General features: G+C 37.1%; 1 protein-coding gene across 5 annotated transcripts; it reads left to right on the forward strand.

Moving 5' to 3' along the window:
* The first annotated feature begins 1,794 nt into the window (after positions 1–1,794).
* Positions 1,795–12,666, forward strand: dzank1 (double zinc ribbon and ankyrin repeat domains 1). 5 transcript variants are annotated; one of them, XM_028452657.1, is made up of 13 exons: positions 1,795–1,845; positions 5,241–5,375; positions 7,695–7,842; positions 7,923–7,998; positions 8,111–8,129; positions 8,269–8,365; positions 8,434–8,539; positions 11,137–11,220; positions 11,316–11,495; positions 11,632–11,797; positions 11,872–11,975; positions 12,061–12,138; positions 12,446–12,666. In XM_028452657.1, exons 2-13 carry the CDS (start codon positions 5,270–5,272, stop codon positions 12,554–12,556), a joined length of 1,275 nt encoding a protein of 424 aa, XP_028308458.1. In that variant the 5' UTR covers positions 1,795–1,845; positions 5,241–5,269; the 3' UTR covers positions 12,557–12,666. The 5 variants fall into 5 exon arrangements, with proteins under 5 accessions (XP_028308458.1, XP_028308476.1, XP_028308483.1 ...); XM_028452675.1 differs by having other exon boundaries at positions 11,376–11,495; XM_028452682.1 differs by lacking the exon at positions 12,061–12,138.
* The last annotated feature ends 413 nt before the right edge of the window (positions 12,667–13,079 follow it).

Raw genomic sequence — 13,079 nt, forward strand, 5'->3', positions numbered from 1 at the left:
GGAGGTGGGGGCGTTATTTTTCCTTTTTTGTTTTCGTGTGTTTGTTGAAATGTCATTATATTATAAAGTAGGAAATCTTCCTGTAAAACATTCAAACTTCCACAAACAAGCTCTGCTGACCTGGAAACTGATCTACAAACTACTGCTACATATGGAATAATGAAAACATCCTTTATAAAAGAAATCTCTGCTATATACGGCTTGGATGGAACATGGAATTTTATTAGTTAATCAACTTCTTAATGACCTTTTACTTTATTATGAAGAATTATTGTTAAAGTTTCATTTGCCAGTTACCACATGCTGAATATGCTGTGATCTTTATCATCACCACAGGGGGCGCTGTAGCTTTGGAAGGGACTGAAACAAATACTGCTGTTATAGAAAAATACTAAACGTGTTTTCATTGCAATATTTTGATGAAGAGGTTTTTCATGATCCCATGGTTTTTGTGTTTTTTATTTATTCTTCTTCTTCATTGTTTCATATTTAAATTAAAGATTTAAATCAGCCATTATTACATTAATGGAATTCCTCCTCTGCATTTAACCCATCCCTGAGCAGCAGTGGGCAGACATTTTGCGGCGCCTGGGGAGCAGTTTGGGGTTAAGGGACTTGCTCAACATCCCACAGTGATGGACCAGGTGAGGTTTGAACCAGCAACCCTCTGATTACAGGCCCAGGGTCCTTAACCACTAGGCTCCTCCCCTACCTCTCCCCCATGTGATGTGTTATTGTCCTAAATGTTTCCTGATCGAGATGGAACTGATACTGATTTTCCCCTCAGTGATTAATAAAGTATAATCAATCAACTTGTAGAGGTTAACTTTCATAACGTGTGGTTGGCTGATGATAAATTCTGTTTGAATAACAAAGAAAACATCTGAAAGATTTAAACTACAAATTGAATGTTTGTGTGATTTCTTTTGAACTTGAAGAAGAAACCATTGCTCAATTATTTTATTAATGCGTACAGTAGAACATTTTAGAATAATGTCCAGCTTTATATACAAGAGAAAACCAGAAGAACGATTAGATTCCAAGAAAAAACATTTTAGTTTATTTTGGTGACCAGTTTGTGGACAAAGATTAGTTTTTGTCAGTTGATTTTGAGCTCAGAGAAATTCCATATTCATAAAAACAAATGCTAAACCAAACATTACACTTTTTAGAAAACAACAGTTCCGTTATGCTGCCACAATTAAAGTCATTAGGAATAACAAAGCGTACGTTATTATAGAGACATATTGTAGTGATCTGAAAACTTATATTCTTTGGTTATTGTTTTTTACTGTACACTGTACCTCTGAATGCCTATAGATATGTATTGATTTATGTCTGTATGTAAGATCGCACAAATAATAATAATAATAATAATAATAATAATAATAATAATTTCCAACTCTTTATGATCACTCAGGTTAATCTACTTCTTCACCGACATCTTTTCTCTCCGTTAACTTTAATTCTGGACCATTATACCGGTTTTTCAATCATATAACACCAACTTCAATCACCTGCGACTGTTAGCCGTTAGCATTAGCTTCTTCAGCGGGTCCTTCCACAGAACGACCCGGGCACCGCCTGACGAAAAATAAAAACTCAAATGAACCAAATCGTGTTAAACCATATAAACGTAAAAACAAACTATTAGTAGTTTTGATTTGGGGAATTTTATGTAACACGTGTTTAGGACCAAATTAAAGTGCTTTAGAGTGAACAGAGAACATTAAAAAAACAGATTATTCACCACACACCACAGGCTGCTTCCTGTTTTCAGGCTCGTTGCCATGACAACGCTCCGATAGACAAAGTAGCAGGTCGGTGATCTCCATATACAGACAGGTCTGTAACTGCCTTTATCCCTTAGCATCTTTAGCTGTTTGTAAATATGTGTAACTGTATTCATATATTTCAGTCGGTTTCTTTCTATATATTGTGTATAAATCTATTTTAAATTAGTTTTAAGGTGCGTTCACACTGAATATGATGAGCTGGAACAATGTTTAACTTTTTAGTCATGATGACCAAGGAATAGTATGAATAGTGTAAATAGTATGAATAGTGTAAATAGTATGAATAGTGTAAATAGTATGAATAATGTAAATAGTATGAATAGTGTAAATAGTATGAATAGTGTAAATAGTATGAATAATGTAAATAGTATGAATAGTATAAATAGTATGAATAGTGTAAATAGTATGAATAGTGTAAATAGTATGAATAGTGTAAATAGTATGAATAATGTAAATAATATGAATAGTGTAAATAGTATGAATAATGTAAATAGTATGAATAGTGTAAATAGTATGAATAGTGTAAATAGTATAAATAATGTAAATAGTATGAATAGTGTAAATAGTATGAATAATGTAAATAGTATGAATAGTGTAAATAGTATGAATAATGTAAATAGTATAAATAGTGTAAATAGTATGAATAATGTAAATAGTATGAATAATGTAAATAGTATGAATAGTGTAAATAGTATGAATAATGTAAATAGTATAAATAGTGTAAATAGTATGAATAATGTAAATAGTATGAATAGTGTAAATAGTATGAACAATGTAAATAGTATGAATAGTGTCAGTAGTATGAATAGTGTAAATAGTATGAATAGTGTAAATAGTATAATAATGTAAATAGTATGAATAGTGTAAATAGTATGAATAGTGTAAATAGTATGAATAATGTAAATAGTATGAATAATGTAAATAGTATGAATAGTGTAAATAGTATGAATAGTGTCAGTAGGCTAATGTACAATAGTATGAATAGTGTAAATAGTATGAATAGTGTAAATAGTATGAATAATGTAAATAGTATGAATAGTGTAAATAGTATGAATAGTGTAAATAGTATGAATAGTGTAAATAGTATGAATAGTGTCAGTAGTATGAATAGTATAAATAGTATGAATAATATAAATAGTATGAATAATGTGAATAGTATGAATAGTGTAAATAGTATGAACAATGTAAATAGTATGAATAGTGTCAGTAGTATGAATAGTGTAAATAGTATGAATAGTGTAAATAGTATGAATTGTGTAAAAAGTATGAATAGTGTAAATAGTATGAATAGTGTAAATAGTATGAATAGTGTAAATAATGTAAATAGTATGAATAGTGTAAATAGTATGAATAGTGTCAGTAGTATGAATAATGTAAATAGTATGAATAGTGTAAATAGTATGAATAGTGTAAATAGTATGAATAGTGTAAATAATGTAAATAGTATGAATAGTGTAAATAGTATGAACAGTGTAAATAGTATGAATAGTGTAAATAGTATGAATAGTGTAAATAATGTAAATAGTATGAATAGTGTAAATAGTATGAACAGTGTAAATAGTATGAATAGTGTAAATAGTATGAATAGTGTAAATAGTATGAATTGTGTAAATGGTATGAATAGTGTAAATAGTATGAATAGTGTCAGTAGTATGAATAGTGTACGTAGTATGAATAGTGTCAGTAGTATGAATAGTGTAAGAAGTATGAATTGTGTAAATAATATGAATAGTGTAAATAATGTAAATAGTATGAATAGTGTAAATAGTATGAATAGTGTAAATAATGTAAATAGTATGAATAGTGTAAATAGTATGAATAGTATAAATAGTATGAATAATATAAATAGTATGAATAATGTAAATAGTATGAATAATGTAAATGGTATGAATAGTGTCAGTAGTATGAATAATGTAAATAGTATGAATAATGTAAATAGTATGAATAGTGTAAAAAGTATGAATAGTGTCAGTAGTATGAATAGTGTAAATAGTATGAATAGTGTAAATAGTATGAATAGTGTCAGTAGTATGAATAGTGTAAATAGTATGAATAGTGTAAATAGTATGAATAGTGTCAGTAGTATGAATAGTGTAAATAGTATGAATAGTGTAAATAGGATGAATAGTGTAAATAATGTAAATAGTATGAATAGTGTAAATAGTATGAATAGTGTAAATAGTATGAATAGTGTAAATAGTGTAAATAATGTAAATAGTATGAATAGTGTAAATAGTATGAATAGTGTAAATAGTATGAATCGTGTAAATAGTATGAATGGTGTAAATAGTATGAATAGTGTAAATAGTATGAATAATGCAAATAGTATGAATAATGTAAATAGTATGAATAATGTAAATAGTATGAATAGTGTAAATAGTATGAATAGTGTCAGTAGTATGAATAATGTAAATAGTATGAATAGTGTAAATAGTATGAATAGTGTAAATAGTATGAATAGTGTCAGTAGTATGAATAATGTAAATAGTATGAATAGTGTAAATAGTATGAATAGTGTAAATAATGTAAATAGTATGAATAGTGTAAATAGTATGAATAGTGTAAATAGTATGAATAGTGTAAATAGTATGAATAGTGTAAATAGTATGAATAATGTAAATAGTATGAATAATGTAAATAGTATGAATAGTGTAAATAGTATGATTAATGTAAATAGTATGAAAAGTGTAAATAGTATGAATAGTGTCAGTAGTATGAATAATGTAAATAGTATGAATAGTGTAAATAGTATGAATAGTGTCAGTAGTATGAATAATGTAAATAGTATGAATAGTGTAAATAGTATGAATTGTGTAAATAGTATGAATAGTGTCAGTAGTATGAATAATGTAAATAATATGGATAGTGTAAATAGTATGAATAGTGTAAATAGTATGAATAGTGTAAATAATGTAAATAGTATGAATAGTGTAAATAGTATGAATAATGTAAATAGTATGAATAGTGTAAATAGTATGAATAATGTAAATAGTATGAATAGTGTAAATAGTATGAATAGTGTCAGTAGTATGAATAATGTAAATAGTATGAATAGTGTAAATAGTATGAATAGTGTCAGTAGTATGAATAATGTAAATAGTATGAATAGTGTAAATAGTACGAATAGTGTCAGTAGTATGAATAGTAAATAATTAGTATGTTTACAGCACTGATCATAGACAGAGCCACTTGCACTTAGGGTTTAAATGATCAACTTATAGAGTTAAAAGAATATACGTTTATTTATGCTTTAATTTTGCCTCTGTAAGTAGAGGAAGTGTACAGCCCTCCGCTGCAGCCTCGGCTCTACTCACTATGACGGCCGGGGGAGATGTCGTTTGACATCACGTCATTTACATGTATTTGAATGTAATCTAGTCACTTCAGTCGCGTTCAATGTGAATGCACCTTTATTCTTTTATTGTGAAATCTGGACCTGCTCAGGTGTTTGATGACATCAGCAGGAAGTTGTCATGGCAGCGGGAGCAATTTTAGCTCCTCAAATCATTCCTATCTTCCAACCGAACAATCAGAGAGTCAGAAGCATCAACACCAAAACACCTGTAACCATCCAATCAGGTAATAACACACCCTTAACCGTCCAATCAGGTAATAACGCACCCTTAACCGTACAATCAGGTACTAACGCACCCTTAACCGTACAATCAGGTAATAACGCACCCTTAACCGTACAATCAGGTAATAACGCACCCTTAACCGTACAATCAGGTAATAACGCACCCTTAACCGTACAATCAGGTAATAACGCACCCTTAACCGTACAATCAGGTAATAACGCACCCTAACCGTCCAATCAGGTAATAACGCACCCTTAACCGTCCAATCAGGTAATAACGCACCCTTAACCGTACAATCAGGTAATAACGCACCCTTAACCGTACAATCAGGTAATAACGCACCCTTAACCGTACAATCAGGTAATAACGCACCCTAACGTCCAATCAGGTAATAACGCACCCTTAACCGTCCAATCAGGTAATAACGCATCCTTAACCATACAATCAGGTAATAACGCACCCTTAACCGTACAATCAGGTAATAACGCATCCTTAACCGTACAATCAGGTAATAACGCACCCTTAACCGTCTAATCAGGTAATAACGCACCCTTAACCGTACAATCAGGTAATAACGCACCCTTAATCGTCCAATCAGGTAATAACGCACCCTTAACCGTACAATCAGGTAATAACGCACCCTTAACCGTACAATCAGGTAATAACGCACCCTTAACCGTACAATCAGGTAATAACGCACCCTTTACCGTCCAATCAGGTAATCACGCACCCTTACCGTACAATCAGGTAATAACGCACCCTTAACCGTACAATCAGGTAATAACGCACCCTTAACCGTACAATCAGGTAATCACGCACCCTTTACCGTCCAATCAGGTAATCACGCACCCTTAACCGTACAATCAGGTAATAACGCACCCTTAACCGTACAATCAGGTAATAACGCACCCTAACCGTCCAATCAGGTAATAACGCACCCTTAACCGTCCAATCAGGTAATAACGCACCCTTAACCGTACAATCAGGTAATAACGCACCCTTAACCGTACAATCAGGTAATAACGCACCCTTAACCGTACAATCAGGTAATAACGCACCCTTAACCGTACAATCAGGTAATAACGCACCCTAACCGTCCAATCAGGTAATAACGCACCCTTAACCTTCCAATCAGGTAATAACGCACCCTTAACCGTACAATCAGGTAATAACGCACCCTTAACCGTACAATCAGGTAATAACGCACCCTTAACCGTACAATCAGGTAATAACGCACCCTTAACCGTACAATCAGGTAATAACGCACCCTTAACCGTACAATCAGGTAATAATGCACCCTTAACCGACCAATCAGGTAATAACGCACCCTTAACCGTCCAATCAGGTAATAACGCACCCTTAACCGTACAATCAGGTAATAACGCACCCTTAACCGTACAATCAGGTAATAACGCACCCTTAACCGTACAATCAGGTAATAACGCACCCTTAACCGTACAATCAGGTAATAACGCACCCTAACCGTCCAATCAGGTAATAACGCACCCTTAACCGTCCAATCAGGTAATAACGCACCCTTAACCGTACAATCAGGTAATAACGCACCCTTAACCGTACAATCAGGTAATAACGCACCCTTAACCGTACAATCAGGTAATAACGCACCCTTAACCGTACAATCAGGTAATCACGCACCCTTAACCGTACAATCAGGTAATAACGCACCCTTAACCGTACAATCAGGTAATAACGCACCCTTAACCGTACAATCAGGTAATAACGCACCCTTAACCGTACAATCAGGTAATAACGCACCCTTAACCGTACAATCAGGTAATAACGCACCCTTAACCGTACAATCAGGTAATAACGCACCCTTAACCGTCCAATCAGGTAATAACGCACCCTTAACCGTACAATCAGGTAATAACGCACCCTTAACCGTACAATCAGGTAATAACGCACCCTTAACCGTACAATCAGGTAATCACGCACCCTTAACCGTACAATCAGGTAATAACGCACCCTTAACCGTACAATCAGGTAATAACGCACCCTTAACCGTACAATCAGGTAATAACGCACCCTTAACCGTCCAATCAGGTAATAACGCATTCTTAACCGTACAATCAGGTAATAACGCACCCTAACCGTCCAATCAGGTAATAACGCACCCTTAACCGTCCAATCAGGTAATAACGCACCCTTAACCGTACAATCAGGTAATCACGCACCCTTAACCGTACAATCAGGTAATAACGCACCCTTAACCGTACAATCAGGTAATAACGCACCCTTAACCGTACAATCAGGTAATAACGCACCTGTAACAAGTGTGTGTGTGTGTGTGTGTGTGTAGACTCTGCAGGTGTGTCTCTTTTCTTTTCTCTTGACGGATCAAAGCCAACGCTGACAGGTAGAGGAAGTGTGACAGGAAGCAGGAAGTACACGGAGCCCTTCCTGCTTCCTCCAGGCAGAGTGACGGTCCGAGCCATGGCTGTGAGCAGGTAAACACACACCTATTCTTCTTCTTCTTTATGAAGCACCAGCAATGTGTGTGTGTGTGTGTGTGTGTGTGTGTGTGCAGGGATGGACGACACAGCTCTGTGGTTACCAAAGTGTTGTCAGTGGACCTGATAGAGGACAGTCAGAGCCCTCAGCAGGTACTCACCTGGTATAATAATAATAATATTACTAATAATAATGTATCACTTTTATATTGCACTTTTTTTGGGACTCAAAGCTTCTTTACATTAACATAAACGTGTGTTTCAGGTGGTGTGTGAAGCAGCAGGTGAGGACTATCGCTGTGGGATGTTGAACGTAGACGCTGAAACATGGCTGTTCACTGCTGCTCAGTGCAGTGAACAAATGTCATATATGACCAATCAAGGTGAAAGCCCGATTTAATCTTTAATTACCTTTGTGTGTAGAGAGCATCATGGGTAAAACTAGCCCCGCCCACCCCCAGCTGGCTCAACCAATCGTCTGCAAGCAGGACCAAACACAAATAAACACCAACTTCCTACAGTACGAACTGAGCCATGACACCTGATGGTGTTTCCTGTCTGTGGTCTGAGCATGTCTGTCTGTCTCAGGTGTCCTCAGGGTCTTAGTGTCCATCCCTCAGCTCATCTCTGTGCTCAGTGTGGGTCTGGGTCTCCTCTACACCCTCTTTTACTTCCCCCTACTGGGGGAGGACAGGTACTACACACACACACACACACACACACACACACACACACACACACCACAAATACACAAGTAACACACTAGAGGTTTATTCCATAAAACAGGTTATGTTCAAACTCTGAGTATCTCATTCCTAATCTTAAGGTATGTTCTTCTGAGTATGTTACCATGGCAACATTGTCCATGAACTAAACCTGGTCACTGACAGGTTTGATCAAAGAAACCCTGGGTTTCTATCTGGCTCCGCCCACCTGAACACTGCTTCCTAAGGAACACTTTAATAAACCATTGACACTGTTCTCTGAAACACATTAGTGACAATTTCATATGTTTCTTAAATGGTTGTCATCTTGGGGAACTGACTGAACATGTGCAAACACGTAAAAACACGCTATGTGAACAGAGGCAGAGCAGCCATGTGTTTTTGGGAGGGGGTGTGGCCTCCTCTTGCCTTACAGTGGTTAGGAAATAGCAATGTTTAGTCATTTGGGCTATGAAACGCAGAAAATGCTGACACTTTCAAACTTATAGGTACTGTAGGCTATCAGATATTGAAAAATAAATAATTTATAATTATATTATAATCAAAACAAATAATCAAAATATCAATTCACCCTTGGGTAGGCACTGCCTACCCTGACTGTACGTCACTGACAGAAATAGAGAAGCGTTAACCTAAAATGAACTTGGTCTCGTTGTTTTGGTCACAATCACAGACCATTACAGTAAATGATCAACACCTCAGACCATTTTGAGAGACCGTTACATTAAAATACTACTTATTTACTGAAGCGTACATTGTATAACAGCGATCATTTAAAGCAGACATGGTTCTCTCTGTAGTGACCACATAGATCATTACATGTGATCAGTAGAAGATGAAACCTGGTCTGTAGTGGTAACATCTCAGATCATGGAGGATACTGTAATACATTTAATATTAATATTAACATAACCACTAGGAACGAGTGTATCATGTTGTTCTGCAGTCTGTGTCTTCTCCTCTAACTCCAATGGTTCTCTTTTCTGGTGTTTTGATGCTGGAGCTGGTGGTTCCTGATCAATGGTTCACAGCTAGTCTAGAACATTCTGATGGTCTATCCTTCTATTCTATTCTGTTTGTCCTTCTGTTCACTAACAACAACCAGTGGAACCAGATGTTCTCCACCTCTGGACCTGGTTCTAACAGAGATTTATTTCTATAAAATAGAGGAAGTTTTTTCTTCCAACTAAATATTGTTCATGAGATGACTTTGTTATAATTTGTGCTATACAAATAAAGTTGAGTTGTACCCAGTGAACTTTACTACAGACGTCAGTAGACGTTTTAATGCAGATCAACATCTCAGTGTGTTTGACTAAATGATCTACATTCACATTATAAAGAACATAATAATAATGTAAAGTAGTAGTAACGATGTGAACACATCTGTGGTGTGTGTGATGTCACTAATGTGTTTCAGAGAAGAGTGTGAAGGTAAATTAAAGTGTTCCTTAAGAAGCAGTGTTCAGATGGGCGGAGCCAGGTTGATACCCAGGCGTTCATAGGATGTTTTCACACATATAGTCTGGTGGACTTGGTGAGGTTCAGGTGGTGAATCTGCAACATTGTTGCATATTAATTTGGTCTGCTTTGCTTTCACACATTTTATTTGCCAAGCGCACAAAACTTTCTGAACAACGTCACAGGTGAAATGGTCGATCTCTGATTGGACAGAGTACTTCAGCCTCCAATGCCGTGATGATGTGGTGCTGCCCTGTCACTACTGACAGTCACATGGTCACGTAATATATTTGGTTTCTCTTCCTATGTTTTCCAAAGGAAATCCTAAAACAATCCACAGAAAATTAATGAATAATAATTCAAAATAACCCATAATCACACAATGCCACAACCTGTGCTAATGCGCTACATAAACACAGAGATGACTCCGCCCAGTCTCCACCTGTCAGAGCCGTCACATCACCGGTAACTTACTGGTAAAGATGTGTAATATGTGAAGATATGAGAATATATACACAGATAAAACAGAGCCTTTGCTGATCATGTGAACAGTTTGTGAAAACAGAGATGAGTGAAATAAATAAGTGATGAGTTAGAAATATGTGCTGACAAAGTGACTCTGAAAATGGATGGATGGATGGATGGATGGATGGATATTTGTGTGTGTTGCTGCTGGAGCACTGGGTTGTGAGTGTGTGCTTGTGCCTGTTACCGTGACGACTGGCACACAGCTGCTGCTGCTGAGCTTCACATGTTAAAGACCACACCATGCTTCACTGGAGCCAAACAGAGACCTACATTTTTCAGAGGACCAGAGTTCTAGTGACCTTTCACAGAAAGACCAGAGAGACGTGTGTGAAACCACCTCAGACTAAACCTGCCAGTGAGCAGGTTTAGTTCATGGACAATGTTGCCATGGTAACAGACTCATAGAAGAACATACCTCACATTCAGGAATGAGATACTCAGTAACACCCCTCTGTGTGTGTGTGTGTGTGTGTATCTTCTGTAACTCTGAGGTTCTAATCAACACTGAAACCTTTGTTATGTGAAGCCTTCATCAAACTGCAGGTAACACAGTGTGTGTGTGTGTGTGTGTGTGTAGCAGCACGTGTTGTGTGTCTGCTGTGGAAGTGGAAACCCAGTGAACGTGTCCAGTTGTGTAACCTGTGAGACGCCCTTAAAGCCGGTAACCATGACGACACTTTGACTTACTAATAAAAACACTTTAGATAAAATAAGCAGTGTGTGTATATCTGTAAATGTTGTTGCTGTATTCTACAGCTGGTGGAGGTCAAAGGTCAACACTATGACATCACTGCATGTGTTCACGTGTGTTTCCAGTCTAGTCATGTGACCTGTCAGGTGTGTAGTGCCAACGTTCACCCGTACGCATCATACTGCACTTCCTGTGGGGTCTACCTTCAGGCTCCGCCCACAACTAATAACATAGTGGCCAATGAGGTGTGTTGCTCTGCCCACATGATTAATGTTTGTTAATGTTATGATTATTTAACATCTAACATTTATTTACTATGAATTTTTAATGTTTCAATTAGTTTAATAAAGATGATTTATTTAGCCCCGCCTCTCTGTGCAGATATCCTGTGATGTCACCTGCTCAGACACCCACACTCAAGTGAAGCTGACCCCGCCCACTGTGGAGCGGAGCACACAGACTGTTGGACTTCATTACCCATCAGGCACTGGGCCAATCAGGAAGGAGCAGCAGAGAGCACCGCTGAGCACTGTCAGCCCAGGAAGAGGTGTGTCAGTGGGCGGGGCCTCTGACCTACAGCTGTGTGGGCGGGGCCTCTGACCTACAGCTGTGTGTGTTCAGGGTATTGGAGGAAACAGCTGGATCATGTCTGTGCTCACCTGAGAAGTTTCACTCAGAACAACGCCCCCTTCAGGATCCTGCTGGGAGAACCACGCCTGGGGCGGGTATGTGTGTGTGTGTGACACCTGTGTGTGTTTGTGTGTGTGACACCTGTGTGTGTGTGTGTGTGTGTGTGTATCTGTGTGCCAGTTGGTATCAGCTGTGGTCAGAGAGGACAATTATGAAGTCAGTTTGACCGTCAGCTTCACATCAGCACAGAAACATCAGGTGAGTTAGCGCCACTTGAACACGTTAGCATCAACCCGTTAGCATCAACACGTTAGTACCAACAGGTTAGCATCAACACTTGAACACGTTAGCATCAACACGTTAGTACCAACAGGTTAGCATCAATACGTGAACACGTTAGCATCAACCCATTAGCACCAACAGGTTAGCATCAACCCATTAACATGTTAGTATTAACAGGTTAGCACCAACACATTAGCATCCACATGTTAGCACCACATCAACACGTTAGCATCAACAGGCTAGCACCAGGTTTTTCCAAAGTGTTGCTGATGTTTGGTTTCAGGCAAATCTTAAAGACAGGGTGGAACCAGTAGGCGGAGCTTCAGGGTCCATGAGCAGGACTTTGGGGCAGACGGTGAGCCTGAGCAGTGTTACAGAGCGACGGCCAACATGATGCTAACATCAACATTATTTCATAATGTGTTTAATAATCAGACATTAATAAACATTCACGTGTGTAGTTGATGAATATGTTTAATAAACTGTTTAATGAAAATGTTGAGGTGTAGACATTGTTCTTATAGTTCCTTCTGTTGTTACTGAACATGTTTATTTACCCTTAAAGCTGATATCTGGAGTTTCTGTCTGGAGTTATGTCCCGCCCTTAACAGCTCCACTTCCTCCCCCTGCCTCTGCAATCTAGCGGAAGCCACGCCTCTACTTTTCTGCACATGCATTGTGGAACATAAGATCGCATCGGGTCGCATTGATATACAGTAAAAAGTATTTATTCAGCCACCAATTGTACAAGTTCTCCACTTAAAAAGATGAGAGGCCTGTAATTTACATCATAGATAAACCTCAACTATGAGAGACAACATGAGATAAAAATCTAGAAAATCACATTGTAGGATTTTTAATGAAATAATTGGTAAATCTCTCAGTAAAATAAATATTTGGTCAATAACAAAAGTTAA

Source organism: Gouania willdenowi, chromosome 1 (genome assembly GCF_900634775.1).
Source record: "Gouania willdenowi chromosome 1, fGouWil2.1, whole genome shotgun sequence".
NCBI classification, from domain to species: Eukaryota; Metazoa; Chordata; class Actinopteri; order Blenniiformes; family Gobiesocidae; genus Gouania; species Gouania willdenowi.

Bases quoted from the DNA above. Each gene is read 5' to 3' on its own strand.
- dzank1 (XM_028452657.1), top strand. From the start codon at position 5,270: ATGGCAGCGGGAGCAATTTTAGCTCCTCAAATCATTCCTATCTTCCAA. The intron at 5,376-7,694 runs GTAATAACACAC...GTGTGTGTGTAG, and splicing joins ACCTGTAACCATCCAATCAG to ACTCTGCAGGTGTGTCTCTT. The intron at 11,221-11,315 runs GTAACCATGACG...TGTATTCTACAG, and splicing joins GTGAGACGCCCTTAAAGCCG to CTGGTGGAGGTCAAAGGTCA.